The sequence below is a fragment of the Alosa sapidissima genome, chromosome 1, assembly GCF_018492685.1.
Source record: "Alosa sapidissima isolate fAloSap1 chromosome 1, fAloSap1.pri, whole genome shotgun sequence".
NCBI lineage: Eukaryota > Metazoa > Chordata > Actinopteri > Clupeiformes > Clupeidae > Alosa > Alosa sapidissima.
The window spans coordinates 1,686,531-1,710,147 of NC_055957.1; the positions used below are offsets into that span (position 1 = coordinate 1,686,531).

A 23,617-nucleotide genomic window follows, 5' to 3' on the forward strand; every position below is an offset into this window, starting at 1 on the left:
AGTAGAGGAGAGGAGGAGTAGAGGTGGAGTAGAGGAGGAGTAGAGGAGGAGGAGAGGAGGAGGAGTAGAGGTGGAGTAGAGGAGGAGGAGAGGAGAGGAGGAGGAGAGGGGTAGTGGTGGAGGAGAGCTGGAGTAGAGGAGGAGTAGAGGAGGAGGAGAGGAGGAGTAGAGGTGGAGTAGAGGAGAGGAGGAGGAGTAGAGGAGGAGGAGGAGGAGAGGAGGAGGAGGAGAGGAGGAGGAGAGGGGTAGTGGTGGAGGAGAGCTGGAGCAGAGGAGGAGTAGAGGAGGAGTAGAGGTGGAGTAGAGGAGGAGTAGAGGTGGAGGAGAGGAGGAGTAGAGGTGGGCCTGAGGTTGTGTTCCTACCTGAGGGTGATGCGGCGGGATCAGGGGACAGGGTGTACGACTGGCTGACCTCTGACCCCTTGGTGACCTTTTGGACCTCTGCATCAGGAGAAAAGGTCAAAGGTGGTCGTCTTGGCGACTTTTCCTTTTTTGTCAGACCCATACTTCTACGGACAGAGTCCACTCTCTTAAACATGGAGGACTTCTCACCAGGACTTCCTGCACCTGCAACACCCACACACACATCTTGCACCACCCCCACTTAAGCAATGTGTGTCATTCTGTAGAGACAATGTTGGGGCATCTAGGGCTGCAATGAGAGGAGACTGTTACACTACATTCTGTAGAGGCAATGTTAGGGCATCTAGGGCTGCAATGAGAGGAGACTGTTACACTACATTCTGTAGAGACAATGTTAGGGTATCTAGGGCTGCAATGAGAGGAGACTGTTACACTACATTCTGTAGAGGCAATGTTAGGGTATCTAGGGCTGCAATGAGAGGAGACTGTTACACTACATTCTGTAGAGACAATGTTAGGGTATCTAGGGCTGCAATGAGAGGAGACTGTTACACTACATTCTGTAGAGACAATGTTAGGGTATCTAGGGCTGCAATGAGAGGAGACTGTTACACTACATTCTGTAGAGACAATGTTAGGGCATCTAGGGCTGCAATGAGAGGAGACTGTTACACTACATTCTGTAGAGACAATGTTAGGGTATCTAGGGCTGCAATGAGAGGAGACTGTTACACTACATTCAAAAAGACCACTTTTGGCCATTCAGCATTTTCATATCAAGCAATTAGAAAATGGAACTCAATCCCACTCCATATCAGAGACTCTTTAAGTTTTAAACGTTTTAAAAAGACTTTGAAGACATGGCTGAAGGACAATCAAGCTTGTGATCATTGATCTTTGTTTTTCACTTAGTTTTTCTTCTATTTGTAATGTTTATCTTGTTGTCTTTTCATGTCTGTGTTTGTTTATGTTTTTACTGTGCTTGGACATCCTGCCCAGGGACTACAGGTGCAAATGAGCTATTTAGCTAACCCTGGTATAGAAGCTATTCTATGCATGGTCCCTGTCAAACAAAACTAATAAACTAAACTAAACTAAACACACACACACACACACACACACACACCCACACCCACACCCACACACACACAGACACAGAGAGTCTATTGTCTTAAACATGCGCGACTTTTCACCAGGACTTCCTGCACCTGATACAGACACACACATACACGCATACACACACAGACACACACATACACTCACAACCATATTACACACACTTTACATACAACCCCATAATTACATCTACACACACACACACACACACACACACACACCTCCCACAGCAGCCATGAAGAGTGTGGGGATGGGTGCACGCTCCTCACACACACTCACACACACTCACACACACCTCCCACCATCTGGTGAAGTTTGCGGACGACACAACACTGGTGGGCCTCATCACCAAGGGCGATGAGGCTCACTACAGAGAAGAAGTAGACCTGCTGGCTAAATGGTGCAAAGACAACAACCTCCTGCTAAATGTCAGCAAGACCAAGGAGATTGTTGTCAACTTTCAGAGAGGCCACAAACAACTGCCACCACTGTCCATCGACGGAGATGCTGTGGAGAGAGTGAGCAGCACAAAATTTCTGGGGGTGCACATCAGCGACGACCTCTCCTGGACCACCAACACAGCATCACTGGCGAAGAAAGCCCAGCAGCGCCTCTACTTCTTGCGCAAATTGAAGAAGGCAAGTGCCACGCCTCCCGTCATGACTACATTCTACAGAGGGACCATCGACAGCATCGTCTCCAGCAGCATCACAGTGTGGGGCGGAAGCTGCACAGATCAGAACAGGAAGACCCTCCAGCGCACTGTTAACACAGCTAAGAGGATCATTGGAGCACCACTCCCCTCCCTGCAGGACATTTACATCACCCGCCTCACCCGCAAAGCACTAATGATTGTCAAGGATACAACCCACCCTGCACACAAACTGTTCAGCCTCCTGCCCTCTGGAAAGCGGTACAGGAGCCTCCGCTCCCGCACCACCAGACTGGCAAGTAGCTTCATCCACCAAGCAATCAGGATGCTGAACACTCTACCCACTCTCCCATCACTGACAGCCCCCCCCACCCACCAGCCAGCCAGGAACCTAGGAAACTAGGATCCTGTCTACCCTAACCCCCCCCCCCCCCCCCCCAACACCGCCCTGTGGAACTGCACTGTGACTGCGCAGCCTAACGTGTTGCTGCTTCACATCAAGCCTGTTATACTTGAAATTACTGCATACTGCATATCAATGTAAATATACAGGTCACACAAGCACAAGTTTAAACTTCATGTAACTGTTAAGACTATATAAATATAAAACACAACTTTATTTTTATATATATGTCCTATATTTCTATTTTGATACATACATGTTCTATATTTCAGTCTTGCACTTTAATTTAATGTTTATTGTCTATGGCTATGTCTATAGTATGTCTATGTCTGTATTTAAAGCATGTCTATGTCTGCATGGGAGAGTAAGAAACGAAATTTCAATTCTTTGTATGACCAGTGCATGTAAAGAAATTGACAATAAAAGCCGACTTGACTTGACTTGACACAGCAGCTATGAACAGAGCGGGGATGGGTGCACGCTCCACACACTCACACACACACACACACACCTCCCACAGCAGCCATGAACAGAGCGGGGATGGGTGCACGCTCCACACACTCACACACACACACACACACCTCCCACAGCAGCCATGAACAGAGCGGGGATGGGTGCACGCTCCACACACTCACACACACACACACACACCTCCCACAGCAGCCATGAACAGAGCAGGGATGGGTGCGCGCTCTTCACACTCACACACACGCTCCACACACTCACACACACACACACCTCCCACAGCAGCCATGAACAGAGCAGGGATGGGTGCGCGCTCTTCACACTCACACACACGCTCCACACACTCACACACACACACACCTCCCACAGCAGCCATGAAGAGAGCAGGGATGGGTGCACGCTCCTTGGGGGTGCGGTGGGAGGTGCTGAAGGCTTTGGGCTTCTTCTTCGTCGCTCCGCTACTCCGCTCCTCACCACCAGGGGCGCCATTGGACACTCTATCAGCCATCTCAAAGCCCAGCCTGCAACCAGAGAAACCACATCAGACCAGAACCAGAGAAACCACATCACACCAGAGAAACCACATCACACCAGATCTAAAGAAACCACATCACACCAGATCTGACTAGAACCAGAGAAACCACATCACACCAGATCTAAAGAAACCACATCACACCAGATCTGACTAGAACCAGAGAAACCACATCAGACCAGATCTGACTAGAACCAGAGAAACTACATCAGACCAGATCTCACTAGAACTCATTCCATAGAATCATGAAGGCCGCTTCCAGATGCTTACAGTTTTTCACAGTTGCTAAAACACTAAAACCCATTGGCTGAAGAGAGTTCTCAGTTGCTAAAACACTAAAACCCATTGGCTGAAGAGAGTTCTCAGTTGCTAAAACCCATTGGCTGAAGAGAGTTCTCAGTTGCTAAAACACTAAAACCCATTGGCTGAAGAGAGTTCTCAATTGCTAAAACGCTAAAACCCATCGGCTGAAGAAAGTTCTCAGTTGCTTGAACTCATTAAGCTAATTGTTCAGTCTGTTGTCAATACCTTAAACCATTGCACATGGTAAAACACAATTTGCAGATCTCAGTTACAATTTTTAGCAAAACTTTGAACACATTATCATTGTTAAAACACATTCTGCACTCTAATGCACATGCATCCATACTGGTAAACACAAGTGGCAAAAATGAAATAGAAATAGACACTGTTGTAAAGCCACTTCTCAAGAAGAATAACCTGGATGCCTCCATGCTAAACAATTACAGGCCCATATCCAATCTACCTTTTATTGGCAAAATTATTGAAAAAGTAATCTTTAATCAATTAACCACCTTCCTAACATCAAATGGGTATTTTGATTACTTTCAGTCTGGTTTTCGGGCAAATCGCAGCACTGAAACAGCTCTCATTAAAGTTTCCAAAGACATACGCCTCAACACAGATTCAGGTAAAACATCAGTCCTAGTGCTACTGGACCTTAGTGCAGCATTTTACACTGTTGATCACAATATTTTACTACACAGACTAGAACACTGGGTTGGATTTACAGGCATAGTTATCAGCTGGTTAAAATCATATCTACAACCAGGGCCACTATTATTCAACCTATATATGCTCCCACTTGGACAAATCATCCAAAATAATTTGATTTCATATCATAGCTATGCAGATGACACACAAATTTACTTAGCTCTGTCACCAAACAACTATGGTTCTCTTGGATCTATGTGTCAGTGTATAGAACAAATCAACACATGGATGTCTCAAAATTTTCTTCAGCTGAACAAAGAAAAAACTGAAGTAATTATATTTGGTAAAAATGAGGAAAGACTTAGGGTTGCCACTCTCCTTGACACAAAAGGGTTGAAGGCAAAGGATACTGTTAAAAATCTTGGTGTATTAATTGACAGTGATCTAAATTTCAACAGCCACATGAAAGCGATAACTAAATCAGCTTTTTACCACCTCAAAAATATTGCCAAACTCAGAGGGCTGATGTCAAAATATGACTTAGAAAAACTCATTCATGCATTTATCTCCAGCAGGGTTGATTACTGCAACAGACTGTTCACAGGCCTTCCTAAAAAGACTATTAAACAGCTTCAGGTGATACAAAATGCAGCAGCTAGGATTTTAACAAAAACTAAAAGAACTGACCACATTACTCCAATTCTTAAGTCCTTGCACTGGCTTCCAGTAAGACTTTAAAACACTTTGCTTTATTGCTTGTTTATAAATCAGTAAATGGAGCAGGACCTAAATACCTGTCAGACATGCTTCAGCAGTACACACCTTCTCGTCCTCTCAGGTCCCAGGTGAAAAACCTGCTAGTAAAACCTACAGTTAGAACTAAACATGGTGAAGCAGCTTTATGCTGCTATGCAGCTCAGCTGTGGAACCAACTTTCGGATGACATCAAAAAGGCCCCAACTGTAGCCAGTTTTAAATCTAGACTTAAGACCAAACTGTTCTCAGATGCTTTCTGCTAACTGTGCCGAGTTACAAATTCTGAATCTGCCTTGATAATTATTCTACCTTGTCTTTTATTACTTTTTTACTACTTTTGCCTTTGTTTTTGCTTACTAATTATTCTTTATTTTTAAATTATTTTACCTTGTGTTTTATGTTTTCTTTTTATGATCTTTACCTTTTAACTATTCTGTGACTATATTGCCTTTCTATGCTTTTATTTGTTATTATTGTTTGGTTTTGTTTATGTAAAGCACATTGAATGACCTCTGTGTATGAAATGCGCTATATAAATAAACTTGACTTAACATGTCATTGATTAAACATAACCACTCAAAATTGATTTCACTTGTTTCAAATGATGTGACAAAACCAATATACAGGTAAGCCAGCTCAAAGAGCAAACAGGTTGTTAAAGATGGAATGAGAACGGATGGAAGAAACGATGTGAGAAGACGAGGATGATATGCGATGCGAGGGACCAGGAGGAAGACGAGGATGATATGCGATGCGAGGGACCAGGAGGAAGGGGAGGATGATATGCGATGCGAGGGACCAGGAGGAAGACGAGGATGATATGCGATGCGAGGGACCAGGAGGAAGACGAGGATGATATGCGATGCGAGGGACCAGGAGGAAGACGAGGATGATATGCGATGCGAGGGACAAGGAGGAAGGGGAGGATGATATGCGATGCGAGGGACCAGGAGGAAGACGAGGATGATATGCGATGCGAGGGACCAGGAGGAAGACGAGGATGATATGCGATGCGAGGGACAAGGAGGAAGGGGAGGATGATATGCGATGCGAGGGACGAGGAGGAAGGGGAGGATGGCAAGAAAGAGGATTTCTATTGGACACTGTAGTACAGTGCATTGTAGGCTGTATACTGTACAATACTGTAAACAAATCGTAATTTGTTTACAGTACTGACTGCTCAATAGATTTTGACTGGTGCAAGTTCTTATCAACAAAGAACAAGAATCAGAGGACAAGTTTGTGAGATGCAGGGTACTATAGGTACAAGGAGGAGGAAGAGCAAAGCAAAGTAGTAATTTCTATACTTGATGTTTTCGTTCATCAAAAGACAATGACGGAAAAATATGAAATTTGTTTTGAGATCTGTTTTGAGTTTGAAGTTTGATTTTGAGCACAGGTAAAACTATTTTGAGGTGAAAATTTTATTTTGAGTACAGACAAACTGTAAACTCCTCCCAACCATATGTGCTCTCTCTGTCTTTCTCTCTCTCTCACACACACACACACACACAGACACACAGGATATCAGAGGCTTTAACAACTCCGACCAACACACTGTGCTACCTGAAGCTTTAGGAACAACCAGAAACAGCTGTAATCTGCCATCCTGCTCTGCCACACACACACACACACACACACACACAGACACACACACACACACACACACACACACACACACACACACACAGACAGACAGACAGAGAGAGGGAGAGAGAGAGAAGACTGAGATGAGAGAGAGAGAGAGAGAATGAGATGATTAGTCTACATCAACAAGTCTGAGTCAAATGAAGGTTCAGGGGAATGATTTGACTGGTTTTCGTTTGTTTGTCTTATAGGCTATAGGCCTAGTACCTAAATAACATAGGTCTATTTAGTTTATCACCTGCATTACTTGGAATTACATTTGGAGTCATCAACAAAAAGCAGAAATGTATTTTCTAATTATTGTCTTTGACAGTTGACACTGTAACAATCTCGTCTGAGTGCTTCCCTAAAAGCGGCGGAAACTCGTCTCACCCGGCTGGCATTACCCGCGATGATCTCCAGATCAATGATTAACGTCATTGATAGCCCTACACACGCTACTTTCTCTTTCCTCGTCTATAGGAAAACTCAGTTCAATCATCGGGCGTCCGACTCTGTCTGATTTCAACCATTCATAGCTACTAAAAAGCGCGCACGCAAAGACCTAGTTTGTAGTTCTCATAGTCACGTAGTAGTAAGTAGGTCTCTAGCTCCGTTAGTAGGCTCTCCATATGACTGTTATCCCAACTGCACGAACTGTCCACCAACTGAACTTTGACCAGAGAGCGCATTTCTTAAACGATCCCGAGTCGCTGGTGAGTAGTGCGACGGGAGAGAGAGAGAGGTAGAGAGAAAGAGTGTATTCAAACCGAAATGTACCACTTTTAAATGTAGGAAACAGCTGGGACGGACTCACCTGCGAACTCTTCACCGTCGGTTCCGTCTCCTCTCCAGCCGCGAGCTCAACTGAACGGCACTACCGGGTTCTACGGCTTTATTAAAGGCCATAAATCCTGCAGGCTGTAAACGCCTGATTGGTAAATCGGCGCCGTTATCACTAAACCACCATTAACACAGTCGAATTATTGAGCGGAATGATGATGGTGGTGTCCTCTAACCACCCTCCTCCTCTGCTGCATAGTAGACCTCATGGCATTTATTACATTTAGGCCTGCCCTTGAGGTCTCTTGGCTTTGTTCAATCTAAACTCCTTTGTTGTGTTTTCTTATAACTATATTTTCAGGGTAATACTAAGTACAGTGACGTATATATCTTATTATTAAACGGCTCTTCATCATACCTGTCAACATTTAGCTTTCCAAAAACGGGAGATTTTTTTTTTTTTTTTTTTTTGGGGGGGGGGGGGGGGCAGTGTTTATACCGGATCTGTGTTTGCATATTTAATACGTTTCATACACGTGTTTCAACACTGCATTTCGGTCGTTGCTTTTACCTTACCATTACCTTACGCATGCCAGTTATGTATCCACCAGCTGCCTGCCTGCAGCCTACCTCCAAAGCTGCTTGCTGTCAGATTTGGTTCCGAGGGCACAAGTTCAGTGTATCAACAACACTCAATAACAGTTTATGTGATGTGTTAATCAATTAAATTCCCAACAATTTCACAACAGCTAGTTCTGGAGTAGGCCATTCAACTAGCCCGCTTGCTTACGACGAGACTCAGGCTGCGCAGTCGGCACCCGCTTCCTTATTTGGGTTTTGGGTTGCCAGGTTTTAGCCTATGACAAAACGGTTGAAATTGAAACTAAGTGATCGTGTATGTGTAGGGTGTATTTCATACAAAATCTGGCAACCTGAATGGATCAATGATTTTAAAATGAAGTTTGATGGCCATGCAAATTACGGGAGTTTTCCGGGAGAAATAACAAAACGGGAGGGTGCTGGGAGATGACCTTGAAATACGGGAGAAACCCGGGAAAAACGGGAGTGTTGACAGGTATGCTCTTCATAGTGCTGCAGAATGCTCCATTCACTTGAATATATGTATTCTCTTCATGTATCCTAAAGCACACTAAACACGTAAGGAAAATTGCCTAAGCCTACAGTAATTAATTGTGCGATTCACTGATGTGACAAATATATATATATACCCCCCATACAATCACCCCACCCCATTTTTTGGATGTCTGTTTTAGGGTCTGGGCTGTTTGCTTTTGGTGCTGGCTGTATATCCTCTTACAAAAAATAACTGTGGTTTTTTTTCGAAGTACAGTTCAGTTATAGGCTATAGTGCAGTAGCCTAGTATTTGTGTCCAAATTACTGCATCCCCTGCATAAGAACGGTAAACATTTCCTCCAAAACTGCGGTTTTGATACTCAGGAATCTGCAGTTTAACACTTGAAGTAATGCAGTTTTTTTTTTTTGTAAGTGTCTGGTTGTGCTAGTAGCCTACTGGCTGGGGCGGACTGTTCTTCGCCTGTGTGTCTGTACAGTAGGCTATCTCCCGACAATGACCGGCGTTCTATACATTATCCCTTACATATGTATTCTCTTCATGTATCCTAAAGCACACTAAACACGTAAATAAAATTGCCTAAGCCTACAGTAATTAATTGTGCGATTCACTGATGTGACAAATGCCAGCCACTTTTAACAGTTCTACCACAGATTAGGCAGTGCCAGTTCAGACCTAAAATCCTACTAAGGGGTCCTCCTACCTGAACTCTGAGGGCCAAAATGTAAACATATATATATATGCCCCCCCATACAATCACCCCACCCCACCCCATTTTTTGGATGTCTGTTTTAGGGTCTGGGCTGTTTGCTTTTGGTGCTGGCTGTAGGCCTACATATCCTCTTACAAAAAATAACTGTATTTTTTTTCGAAGTACAGTTCAGTTATAGGCTATAGTGCAGTAGCCTAGTATTTTCGTGTCCTAACTGTTAGGTAGGCCTAGGCCTATAGGCCAGCAACACGCGCTGGAGAGATGCGTATAGGCTAGTCATCAAACCATGGAACGAACACAAGTTTACCCGACTGCTATTCCCGCTGTTCATTCTCGTGAAGTTACTTCCGTTTTTCATTCCCAGAATGCTAATTCGGTTTCATGTTCATCTTCCTAATATATGAGACACTGTCGCTATAACTGTATAGGCATATAGGCTACTGTACCTGTTTGTCACTAGCTTGGCTCAAGGGGAGACGGGGGAGGGGATCTTCATTTACCTGCATATAGGGAGAACCGGCCCTGAGATTAGATAGATATAAGTATATACTTTTTTGATCCCGTAATGGAAATTTGGTCTCTGCATTTAACCGGTGAATTAGTGAAACACAAACAGCGTACAGTGAACACACAGTGAGGTGAAGCACACACTAATGTGCCAGGGCACTTCAGCCGTGGCCCACTGGTCGGGGCTCGAACCGGCAACCCGACGGTTAAGTACAGAGTGCTAATCAGTGGGCCACGGTTGCCCCTAAACACAGGATAGATAGATAGATAGATAGATAGATCCACAAGGGGAAATTCTAGATTAGGCCTACACACGAACGCGTTTAGGCTACATAAAGAGAATTACACAAGGCAGATGGACAGGACGAGTTAGTGAGTGCGCATGTCTGAAATGGTCTGTAATGTGTGTTGGCGGCGTTACGGTCCGCGGCCGGTGAGATAAGTGAGAGATAGGCATCAACTCGAGCATGTGGTAGCCTAGGCCTGCACTCCTTACAGGCCCAGACAAATCTTACAGCACAGGCAGCGCACCATGGCATATCGCTTAGCTTGCTCGCAGAGAAAGCGCTCACTCACTACCCATTACAAGCCCCCCCCCCCCCCACACACACACACACACACACACACACTCACACACGAGCTCGAGGAGGAGGGCGAGGAATTCAAAGCTACCGGAGCCACCTGTCGGGGCATGCCGTGCCGTCATCATGAGCCCGCAGAAATGAAATCTGAGTTAATGCGGGTACCAGCGAGCCGCGTGGGTGTATGCAGTGTGTGTGTGTGTGTGGGGGGGGGGCTTGTAATGGGTAGTGAGTGAGCGCTTTCTCTGCGAGCAAGCTAAGCGATATGCCATGGTGCGCTGCCTGTGCGGTAAGATATGTCTGGGCCTGTAAGGAGTGCAGGCCTAGGCTACCACATCTGTAAAATCGTTATCTAGGGTAGACTGAGTACAGTTGAGACACTTTTTGCCCATACAAAATCAAACAAAAAATAGATACTGAAAAGAAGTGATTTTCCACACAACATTCCACATGCCATTTCCTTAGCTAAAATATTATCAATCAATAATACCCATAAGTAGTTTATATTTTCCACAATTAGCTATAGAGTACAGTTGAGACAACTACCTGCTACAGTTGAGACACCCATCTTTAATGATGTATAATTAACTAACCGTTAGTTGGAAAGTTGAATAAATAAAAACATAGCAATTACAAAGTGTTTGTAGTTAAAATTCATTCATTTCATTTAAATTAGCGTTGGTTAAAAGGAATACATCATGAACAAAATGTGACACAGGAGCAGATATGGCGAACAGTAGCCTACAAATGGAATGTTCAAGTAATAACACAATCCAATGTGTGTCTCAACTGTAGCCTACCCCGCTGACCATCTCACACATTTCTCTAGATTTTGCAATGACCTTACATGACACAATGCCATAGAATATGCCAGTTTTTAGGACACAGAATAATGTTTGTAATGATACCAGTTACGTTTAACAGTAACATAAGTGTAATGAGCTATTCATTGTCAAAGGTGCATGGTGAAGTGAAATTCTTATTTTGGAAAAAAAACATTTCCCGATATCCTTGGATGGGAGATACTTGTGTCGTTCAAATTTCCCATGATCAAAGAGGGCACTAATAAGCATGTGCATATCAAAAATCACAACTTGGTTGCTGTGCAAGCAAGATATTTCAGGTGTCACTGTACACATGTCTCAACTGTACTCAGTCTACCCCTACATCTATTGGGCTTAGCGCAAAGAACATTTCGAAGTTATCAGAAACCTCCGAAGTTGCTATAGCCTATTGGCTGGGAGAAGAGAGTAAACCAACGAACTCACGTTTAACGCTATACGTTAGACCGGCACATCCGGGAACTTGACTCGTGACAAACGTTCCCGTCCCTTTTCGGGGGGAAAACAAACAACCCCTCTCATTAACTCCAACGCAAATTAGAGTCAATAAACGTAATTCGTACAGAAATCGCAGGAATAAATAATAACAAAAAATACCACAAATCAATATCACCACTCAACAATATCACCACTCAACATACATAACCACTTTGCCGGTCGTTGACCGTGAAAGATACCTACAAAAGCTTAATTCAATTAATATAAAAACACGTCTCTTCAGTATCCCAAGTAGCCTACGAAGTGGTGCAACAACCCCACTCAGTGACCAGAAGTGTCATACGGTCTTCTCTTCTTATGACTTGTAGCCATAATTTTCTTCTGTCAGGATTTTTTTTGAGGACATGGTAGGCAAAAGAAACTCAGGGTTCTTAGCTGTGTGGTTGGTACATGTCTACTGGTTCACTCTGGCTTGTTCTGAGGGAATGTTTTCCCCTCAAAAGGGGCATGGCGCAAACAACCTGCTCTGTGTGACGCGGGTCCGGTTGTAAGTATCCTACAGAGACAGACTTAACAAGGAACTCACGTTTAACACATTATCCTACAGAGACACTTAACACGGAACTTACATTTAACACGTAATCTTACAGAGACAGGCTTAACACGCACCGCACAACACTCGGAGAACAGCGGGCAGCGGCTAACAGATAGCTTATACACTGGCCCTTCTTCACGAGACCGACAGAAAACAGACGCCCGACAGGTGTATGGACATTCCCGCGCTAAGTTTGGCATTTATCAGTCAGCTCAAATCTCAACTCATGAGCGCAAGTTTTCGAGTTGCATGAGTTTATGTTTTTGTTTTCTATGCGCAAATGAGGCTCTCTGTTTTGAATGTTTCCAGTGTTCCATGAACACATTTGATTTTCAGGGGCAAATTACAGCCTGCGTCGTGTTTTGTTCTCTTTCGCACTTCTCATGCACCTCCATGCCGTTAAATCGCCATGTCGTGAGATGATTCGTGAGATGAGGGCATGTGTGAGCAGACACAAACTAAAAACATCTTCCTTCAATAAACAACTTGTAGACTGCGCGAGGAGGGGGCGGGGATGGAAGAGAGTCGCTCGTGCACACAGCTGGCGCAAGATATTCCTGCCGGACTTTCAGCCGCGGGAGCCACCGGGACACAGAACGCACACAGGTAAGATAAAAATATTAAATATTTCACTTTATATACCGACAAAGACAAAAGTTAAACATTTCAACATGGTATCAGTACATAGGCCTAGCTAATAGAAACGGGAAATACATGGAAAATCATGAATGACATTAAATGATTAGAACGATAGTTGAAACCTTACTTTAGATGAATACTTAAATGCTCCATAGACGAATAATGAAGGTTGATTGAGCGGCTGACCTATCTGCTCGCGGCAGGGTTCTCGGCCACCGGGTTTTCCGCTCTCGAGCTGCCAAGAACGGAGCGACCTTGACATTCCAACGCGTCTCTTGACTGTGACGAGTCAGACGAGTTAACTTGCGGACAGACCAGGTAAAACTAAGTGAAAGTGAAAGAGTGAAGTAAAACCGCTGAACGTTAAAAAACTATAATCTATGACTATAGGTAACCTTCAGGCAACCTCCTATTTGCTGAGACCAACACAAAATCCCGGGGATTTCCTTGGAAACAGCCAAATTCTGTGCATATGTGCACCTGAAAGGTGTATTGAGTGGTGTGTGTGTGTGTGTATGATTTATGTAATGTCATTTTTAATGTTTAATGGGGTGGGTAGTTTAGTGAGTGTGAGACTGAGAGGCACAATGACATGAGTGTGTGTGTGTATGTGTATGACTAGGGCAGGTTAGGCATGGTGGGTTGGGAGGTTGTCATGACAACCTTTCTACTGCTGTCCCAAGAACTGTTTTCAGTAAACAAAAAATCAGCTGTAAGCATATATACACATACACACACACACACACGCGCACACACACACACACAGACAAACAAACACACACACACGTTGAATCATCTGTAAACATTCTTGGTTTACATTGAACCTGTACACACACACACACACACGTTGCTGGTGCTGGTTCCTGAGGCAAGCTGAGTGAGGGCTGTGTCTTTCTCTCACACACACACACACACACACACTTTTGTGTCTGCAGGGGGAGTGAGGATGAGGATGATGGTGTGTCACACACACACACACACACACACAGACAGTGTTTTGTGTGGGCAGGAGTGAGGATGATGGTGTGTCACACACACACACACACACACAGAGACAGACAGACAGTGTTTTGTGTGGGCAGGAGTGAGGATGACAATGGAGATGAAGGAGTGGGATTCGGACGTGACTGACTCGGAGGACAGTGTGATCAACGGCGTAACCCACGGCAACAATGATTCCGTGGACAGGAAGTTGGGAATGCTGGGGTCGCTGCGGGCCAGCCTGCGCAGCAAGAGCCCTCTGACCAAACTCACACAGAGGTCAAAGGTCAAATCAGCCTCCGACCTGCCCAGTGTCGACAACAACCCCAACAACAGCACACACACCCTCCCACCCCCTTCACCAAGTGAGTCCTTACACTCACACACACACAAACACACACACACACACACTCAAACACACACACACTCAAACACACACTCACACACACACAAACACACACACACACACACACACACACACTCAAACACACACACACTCAAACACACACTCACACACACACAAACACACACACACACACACACACACACTCAAACACACACACACTCAAACACACACTCACACACACACACACTCAAACACACACACACACACACACTCAAACACACTCAAACACACACACACACACAAACACTCACACACACACAAACACACACTCACACTCAAACACACACACACACACACACACACACACACACACACACACACACACACTGTCTTTCTCTCCTTTATTTCCTTCTATTCTTATCATTTCTCTTTCAGTTTCTCCTTCTGCCTTTATATGCACTCTACTGTGTGTGTGTGTGTGTGTTTGTGTGTGAGTATGTGTGTGTGTGTTGTGGATGTTGACATGTTTTCACAGTACTACCTGCCACTCAACCTAAATTCTAACCTCCTCCCTCTCTCTCTTTTTCTATCTCTTGTTCCCCCTTTCTCTCTCTCTCCTTCTCTCTCTTCTCTATCTCTTGTTCCCCCCTTTCTCTCTCTCCCTCTCTCCTTCTCTCTCTTTTTCTATCTCTTGTTCCCCCTTTCTCTCTCTCCTTCTCTCTCTTCTCTATCTCTTGTTCCCCCCTTTCTCTCTCTCCCTCTCTCCTTCTCTCTCTTTTTCTATCTCTTGTTCCCCCTTTCTCTCTCTCCTTCTCTCTATCTCTTGTTCCCCCCTTTCTCTCTCTCTCCTTCTCTCTCTTTTTCTATCTCTTGTTCCCCCTTTCTCTCTCTCCTTCTCTCTCTTCTCTATCTCTTGTTCCCCCCTTTCTCTCTCTCCCTCTCTCCTTCTCTCTCTTTTTCTATCTCTTGTTCCCCCCTTTCTCTCTCTCCCTCTCTCCTTCTCTCTCTTTTTCTATCTCTTGTTCCCCCCTTCTCTCTCTCAGGTTTGAGTGTGGGCCCCCCCCTCCGTGGGCTGAGTGGTTTCTTCCAGAAGAAAGATGGAACCTCAGGAGGAAGCCCACTTAGATCACCCCAGTCCCACACAAGAGCACAATCAGGTACACACACACACACACACGCGCACGCACGCACGCACGCACGCACGCACCACAAACTGAAAGAGAAATGATAAGAACACACACACACACAGAGGCAAACACACACACACACTCTTTATCTTTATGTATGATTCCAGAATCCTCCGTTGCCCTGGGCGACCTGCTCATGAAAAAAGGGGCATCTCTCCGTCGCAGCCTCCGCCTGGGAAGCAAACGCCACGCCCCCGAGCGCTCAGCCAATCAGGAGCCACTACACTGTGTCGTGGAGGCCAGCCAATCAGAGCAGAGCACCAGCAGGTCAGAGGTCACAGAGACAGTAGAGGTCAGAGAGTCGTACGTCCTCCCCGAGATCCCACCCCTGCCCCTCTCAGGTGACCACACACACACACACACACACACACTGCAAACGCACACACACACTACACACACTACACAAACACACACTGCACACGCACGTGCCCACGCACACACACATACATACACACACACACACACACACACACACACACTACACACTGCACGCGCCCACGCACACACACATACACACAAACACACACACACATACTACACACACACACATACACACACACACACACACACACACACACACACACACACACACACACACTGCACACTGCACGCACACGTGCCCACGCACACACACACACACACACATACACACACACACACAGTGTTCCCCGCACTTTGTGAGGAGATGGGAGCTGACCACACAGCTGTAGCCTACTGTTTCACAGCGAGGCAAGGTGGCTTTCCCGAGGTAGTGCTGCCGCGCGTGTTTGTGCTCCGAGTCGCCTCTTCTTGGAGGAAGAGCGCATGTTTCAATCTGCAAGCACGTTCACTAATGAACATTTCTTGATGAAGCTGGCCTATCTTAGCGATATATTTGGAAAGCTCAATGAGCTAAATCTCCAGTTACAAGGCAAAGACAAGCACGCACCTCACCTAGCAGATAAGATTACTGCATTCACCAAAAAACTCGAGGTATGGGACAGGCACCTCGATCGTGACAGTATTAATGCCTTTGAGAATCTGATTGAAATTGCTGAAACGTCTGATTCGGGAGCCACTCTTGTGATCCCATGTATTAAACAGTAGGCCTACATCACATCCCTGCAAAGTTTATTTCAAAAATATTTCCCAACCAGCAGTGCTCAGTATGACTGGATTATGGATCAATTTAATGCAGCATGTTGGTAGGCTATTTCATTGAATATATTGTACAATGCTGTAAAATATTGGCCTGTGCTTGCTAATATGTTGCTGGAAAACAGAAATATGTGTGTTTAATTTACAGTGGCACATTATGTATTTATTTATATTATATCTGCAGCACCAGCTGATTTTATCTCTGCTGAAGAGGACATATTTAGAACTTGTCGTTATTTCAATAAATTTGACAATTTTAAGCTTGATGCACTTTCTTAGAGCGCTGATGGACAGGTGGGGCTCGAAAATGCCCCCTTGATCAAAGTGGGGAATGAAAGAAAAAGTTTGAGAACCACTGCACTACACACATACACACAAACACACACACACACACACACACACACACAAACACAAACACAAACACACACATACACACATAAATACACACACTCACATGCATATACACACACACCCACGAACACACAAAGACGAGAACCACTGCACTACACACATACACACAAACACATACATATACACACACACCACACACACATACACACAAACACACACACACACACACACATAAATACACATACACACACACAAACATACACACATAAATACACACACTCATATGCATATAAACACACACACACCCACGAACACACAAACACGAACATACAGACACACACACTCACATACACACACACACAAACACACACACACTCACTCACTGTTGTAGACATTTTGGTCCTTTTCCTAAGTTTGTTTATGTTCTAAATCATTTGCTATGTCTTGACTCATATAATGTTATTTACATCTTAGCATATTTACCTCATTTCTTTGTTGTTTCGATTGTTTATGTATATTTCTTTAATTGCATCATGCACATGTCTCTAAGTCTTGCATGTATGTGGTGATTGGGTAAAAACACACACACACACACAAACACACAAGTCTTGTGTGTCTTGCACGTATGTGGTGATTGGGTAATTGAAAGCAATTAGGCAGATTGGCTGAGCTTTAGTTGATTCCTCTTCTTTTTGTGTACGTCACGGGAGCAACCCATCAGGTAGTTCTTGGATTGGTTAGTAGAAGTTGGATCGCAGTACGGTGATATAATACACATTTTTGACCACTTTGATCTGCTTGGAACACTTGGATCTGCACTTAGAAAATAAATTGATTATATGTGAAAACTGTTGTCAAAGTTCAAATCCGCCACCAACTCACCAGGCTCACGGCCTTGAAGTCTTCAACGTAGAACAATTGGAAGCTCTTGAAAAGACCTTCAGCAGTGTGGACGTGTTCTGACGAGATGACGTGCCAAGAGAAGGATAGTATGAGTGAAGCCGGTAGTAGTAGGGCGATAGCAGACGAGTGTGGCAGCGGGAGTTTTACTCTTGGATAGAGAAGTTGCATAGCGTTGTTTTACTCTTGGATAGAGAAGTTGCATAGCGTTGTTTTACTCTTGGATAGAGAAGTTGCATAGCGTTGTTTTACTCTTGGATAGAGAAGTTGCATAGCGTTGTTTTACTCTTGGATAGAGAAGTTGCATAGCGTTGTTTTACTCTTGGATAGAGAAGTTGCATAGCGTTGTTTTTGTCTCTGGTGCCCGGGTGCATGGATTACCCTGAGAGAAGAAACAAATTCATGGACCCCGACAACCTTCTGGAATATGCAGTGGAGTTAGGCCTTCCTGATGTGGCGTGCACAACCTAAGACTTTTTGTTTTCGTTTATTCTTTTTTTATTTTCTTTATTAGCTTAAGTATTGTATACTGGGAGAAGCCTATTACATACGGCTCCTTTAAGTATTGTATACTGGGAGAAGCCTATTACATACGGTTCCTTTAAGCATTGTATACTGGGAGAAGCCTATTCTTACATACGGTTCCTTTAAGTATTGTATTGGAGGAGCCTATTTTATTTTCTTTATTAGCTTAAGTATTGTATACTGGGAGAAGCCTATTTTTTTGTTGGTGAATTAAGACGACGTGTCGGAAACTCGTGTCTGGTGGCATATTCCAATTACTGTTCATGAAAGGATGGATGCATGTTTATAGAGACTGCTGTTTCCATACTATTAGTCAAAACGTATGGGAACAATTGACTTAGACTTGGAAGTTTTTGGGTTTTGTTGAACGGGTTTATTTTATGTTTGCCTTTGTTTTATGCTTAAATCACAGCCTGTGTTCTGCCCCGAAACCTCCCAGACTTACATTTTTGCTTATGTCATACGAATGTCTGATGATTGATAAATGTGATGGACTTTTCAATACAGTGTCTTTTCCTTATCCTTGCTGGCGAACTCTAGTCCCAAATACCAAAAATATCTGGCGTGGCTGGAGTGATATTTATATCCTGGTTTCGGTCACGTTACAAGTCAACAACCTGATCCTCAGTGTTGGCAAGACAAAGGAGATCATTGTTGACTTCAGGAAATCTCGGCCATCAGACACCTCTGATAGCACATTTTTACTACCACATTTCTCTGGAGACTCAGTCAGGACGATGGAAAATCAGGATGCAGGCTTTTATTCTTTTCAATGAGGGGCCAGTGCCCCTCAAGGGAGAGATGCATGTTTGTGTCACCCCATCATGGGTTTCACCAGTATTCTCTAACTATACAGAACAAGTCTACCATATTTAAGTTACACACAAAGAGAAGGAGTGACCTACTATGAATATGCAATTTAAAGGTGTGGTGGGAGGGGATGTGGCCTCTTGGTGCCATCAAGTCTGGTCAGCTTCTATTGTCTTTTAATTAAAACTACCCCCTTTCCTGGGAAGGTCTTCACAACTCACAAATCACAAATGACCATAAGAAGTACACAGTATGTACATTTACAGAAATGATTCTGATTCACAGCACTTTCACCTTTACTTATCAATGACACTGCAGGTCGTCAATAGCACCAACTTCCTGAGGGCTGCAAATCACCGACAAACTAACCTGGTCCCTTAACACAACCTCCCTGGCAAATCACCGGCAAACTAACCTGGTCCCTTAACACAACCTCCCTGGCAAATCACCGACAAACTAACCTGGTCCCTTAACACAACCTCCCTGGCAAATCACCTACAAACTAACCTGGTCCCTTAACACAACCTCCCTGGCAAATCACCTACAAACTAACCTGGTCCCTTAACACAACCTCCCTGGCAAATCACCTACAAACTAACCTGGTCCCTTAACACAACCTCAGCAGCGCCTGCACTTCCTGCACCGGATTGCCCTCTGTGCACCACAGACCTCCACGGGATCCTCACTGGACTGCATGCTGCTGCCTCTGATAGTGCAATATCACTATGTTACTTTATTCTTTTATCATTGCACTTTTTATACATTTAGAAATGTTAACCTTTTTATATTATACCAGCACTTTATTTTCTATTTGAAAAAAAGGATGGTGTGTTTATCAATGACAATAAAGAAAGTCTAAGTTTAAGTCACCAAAATGTTATTTTGGCAACAATGCTCTAATACAGGGATTCCAAACTGTGGTACGCAAGCTGCCACTAGGGGGTACGGGAGATGAAGGGCTGTATTTTGCACACCAGCGCATGGCGTAAAACTCGTTTTCCACCCGCGCAAAGTTTAATACGGTATTTTGCACGTTTATTTTTTAAACAATGCACCCAGGGGTGTGGCAATTAACAACCTAGGGAGGGGCCTGGCGCATTGTCTAAAAATCGCTATTGTACACCTGGTCAGAAGTCTATGGCGAGTTGTTTATATGTTATTTTAAGAGAGCATTGTCAACAGTCATATTGGCAGGTGCACGCACCATCCTTCTATCATTCATGAATGCACACCAGCGCACGTCCATGCAAAACATTACAAATTGCACGATTACAATAGGAAACATAATTAGAATACAGATATTACGAAATACTGTACATCTCATGGAGTGTTGCACGGTGCACCGATACAACAAAAGTATCGCAATACCCTGACATTAAAAATGTCACAATGCCTAATTTTATTAGTATCGATACTTTTGAGAATGACCGTGTTCTTTTGAAGTAACATGCGTGTGCACAAGGCATGCTTCTAGCGCCTCCTCCCCTAACCTGTGGCTGTGCGTCTTCTCTCCTCACACACACACACGTAAGCGCAGCTGTCGTGCTATAAACAGTGAGACATGGCTGCTAGTTCAAGTGATGCTATGGTAACACATAATAATAGGCTAATATCAAGTTGATTTGCTCACTTGCATCTCTCAAGTTTGTGTTGCTAACCTACCTAGGCTGTGGGATTTTGGTCATTTAGGCCTACTATTTGGGTTCAATGTAATTTAGAAATAGGCTAAGCAACCATTGCAAACTTTTACATCTGAAGAGAGATCCTTGCTAACTATCCCGCTAGCTCAGGTCACGTTTGACAATAGTGCTCGCTAAAATCATTAATGAACATTGCAAGACACTTATCTCTTCTATGATCCCAGAAAGATTTTCTTCGACTTGTACATTTTTTGAACATTTATTTTATCTAATGACATACAAAACATAATTAATTGCATCCACATATCCTTATGCGCTATGTGCAACTTTTATTCACTAAAACCGTGAGTCAAGGTCAGTTACTCTCACATATCTCTTAAAGTGAGTCAATTACACCTACACATCACTAATGTGCTCTCAATTAGACCTACACACCACATTAAAGATAATTATGCCTAAGTGTAATAGTTTAAAAATAGTTATAGTTTTAGAATAGTTTTCAAATTGCTAAATATATTTACTAGTAATTATGCAGAATTTATGAAATATGACATAAGCCATCATTTTCCATGTGTGTTTGTGTGGAGAGAGTCAAGTAGAATCTGGGATGGCCACTGGTGTGAATGATCACACTACAGTATATTCAATATTACTGATGATGATGTCAAGGTGGTGGGGCCCCCAAATCAAATACATTTTTAAAAAAGTATCGAAGTATCGAAATCGCAATTCTTGACTTTGTATCGGTATCGAAACATTAATTTTGGTATCGTGACAACACTAATCTCATGATGAGTAGTTATTCACCTTCATTTGCAAATTGGTAATGACGGTTAAAAGTGATTAGGGGAGAGGCGAGAGACACGTATGGAGCACAGCTGAAGACGCACTGTCACGAAATATAAGCAACTCCTCTGCAGGATAAATGTTGTTTTATTCAGTCATTTGAGCAATATTAGGGTAAGTGTTGCTTTTTCCAGTCTATGTTTTCGATGGTAACCCATTGTCAGTCAATAGTGAAAGTAACTGCATATAACTGTCTTGTCGTTGACTGACACCTTGGTGAAAATGAGTTCAAATAATAGACGAGTGCAAATGCGTGAAGGCTATGCTAGGTTTTAGTAAAGCATGGTTTAAGAATGACTATTCCATACGGTCTCGCAAGCAGCCTCCTTCAAATGCGCCGTTGAATGCCAAAATACCGATGCATTTATTTGACATATCGCGCTTTGCGCCGTTAAAGGGAATGACAGATGTCATTCTCATTGGTTTAAATGATGTTACACCCCAAACACACCCATATGACTGATTAAAAAACCTAGGAACACCTTGTTGCGCCATGCGCTCCACGTTTGATAACGAAACCCCTCCCAATGTGAACTGGACATCCTACTAAATTTGAATAGACTTTTGACGAGTGACGATGCACTTTACAATGTCGTGATAGGGCCCGAAAAGGGCAATGTCGGAAAGGTGTTAAAAATGATTAATTAATGAATCTAATTAATTCATAAATAATAAATAATTTTGAATCGGATTATAATGATATGGAAACATGAAATTAAAGGAAATCATTTGTAAACGCTATAATAGACTATGTTTTCATTAAAAAATAAGCTACCCACAATGCACGTGATTTCCTGCGGGCAGCCAGAATATCTGGCACGTTAGTTTCGTTGAAGTATAGGCTAGGTAGAACATGGCAAACATGGAAACTAAAAACAGAGACACTGTCCAAAAGGCCTAAATAAAGCAATCGAAGAGGAGAAGCGAGAGAAACAGAGCAGGACGGTAACGATGGGGGGGGGGCAGACTGATGGAGGTGAAGGTGGAGAAAAGAAAGAAAAGAAAGAAAAGACTGCGCGAAGAAAACGAAAGTATGATGAGGCATATGGCCCTCGGCTTCACTATGATGAGGCGTATGGCCCTCGGCTTCACTATGATGAGGCGTATGGCCCTCGGCTTCACTATGATGAGGCGTATGGCCCTCGGCTTCACTATGATGAGGCGTATGGCCCTCGGCTTCACTATGATGAGGCATATGGGCCTCGGCTTCACTATGATGAGGCATATGGCCCTCGGCTTCACGTGGATTGGGAGACAGACTGGCCAAAGCCACAGTATGTGGTTTGCAGTGAGGTGCTATCTAACCAGTCTACTGTAATGTTCTCCATTCTTTTTAGCGTGATAGCTCATAGACCAGTTGCACATTTTGATTTTGTTATCATGTAGGGCGGCCAGTTAAACATTATGCCTGGAATGCGTCAATAGAATGTGTTACTTTTTTATGTGTCGAATGGTGGGGGTACGCGAGCCAAGTCAGGATGTAGAAGGTGGTCCGCAGGAAAAAAAGTTTGGGAACCGCTGCTCTAATAGAGATGATGGGAAAATGATATCACTGAAGTCCTTATAAAATAGAGAATGTCTTCTCTTCCACCTGTGAAAATAATTTTTGATGGTGACCCTCTGCATTTTAGATCTTTTATCAAAGCATTTTTGCAAGGAATTGAAACCAAAACCGACAACTTTATTATTTAGAGCAGTTCACAGCTGGTCAGCTCAAGGACTTGGTGCAGAGCTGCATGCACATCCATCGAAAAACCGCATATGCTGAAGCAAAGCAACAACTAGAATGGAACTTTGGAAACAGAGTAAAGATCACCTCTGCATTTGTTAATAACG

At 43.7% G+C, this 23,617-nt stretch overlaps 2 protein-coding genes across 10 annotated transcripts in view; one reads left to right on the top strand and one right to left on the bottom strand.

Annotated features, from left to right (window-relative positions):
• Positions 1-13,237, bottom strand: part of LOC121704951 (exocyst complex component 3-like) — a 37,886-nt gene extending 24,649 nt beyond the window's left edge. For 3 of the 7 annotated variants that reach the window (XM_042085539.1, XM_042085530.1, XM_042085586.1), the window contains exons 1-3: positions 13,186-13,237; positions 3,360-3,520; positions 364-567 (exon numbers count right to left, since the gene is read on the bottom strand). In XM_042085539.1, coding sequence (XP_041941473.1) covers positions 364-567; positions 3,360-3,520; positions 13,186-13,211 — 391 coding nt within the window. In that variant the 5' untranslated portion in view covers positions 13,212-13,237. Of the gene's footprint in view, positions 1-363; positions 568-1,700; positions 1,742-3,185; positions 3,225-3,359; positions 3,521-5,279; positions 5,340-7,684; positions 7,922-13,185 lie in introns of those variants that run through there. The other 4 variants (XM_042085548.1, XM_042085559.1, XM_042085576.1 and 1 more) reach the window with 4 other exon arrangements.
• Positions 12,400-23,617, top strand: part of exoc3l4 (exocyst complex component 3-like 4) — a 46,691-nt gene continuing 35,473 nt past the window's right edge. The window contains exons 1-4 of one of the 3 annotated variants that reach the window (XM_042085433.1): positions 12,400-13,025; positions 14,141-14,404; positions 15,429-15,542; positions 15,680-15,913. In XM_042085433.1, coding sequence (XP_041941367.1) covers positions 12,803-13,025; positions 14,141-14,404; positions 15,429-15,542; positions 15,680-15,913 — 835 coding nt within the window. In that variant the 5' untranslated portion in view covers positions 12,400-12,802. Of the gene's footprint in view, positions 13,026-14,024; positions 14,405-15,428; positions 15,543-15,679; positions 15,914-23,617 lie in introns of those variants that run through there. The other 2 variants (XM_042085437.1, XM_042085445.1) reach the window with 2 other exon arrangements.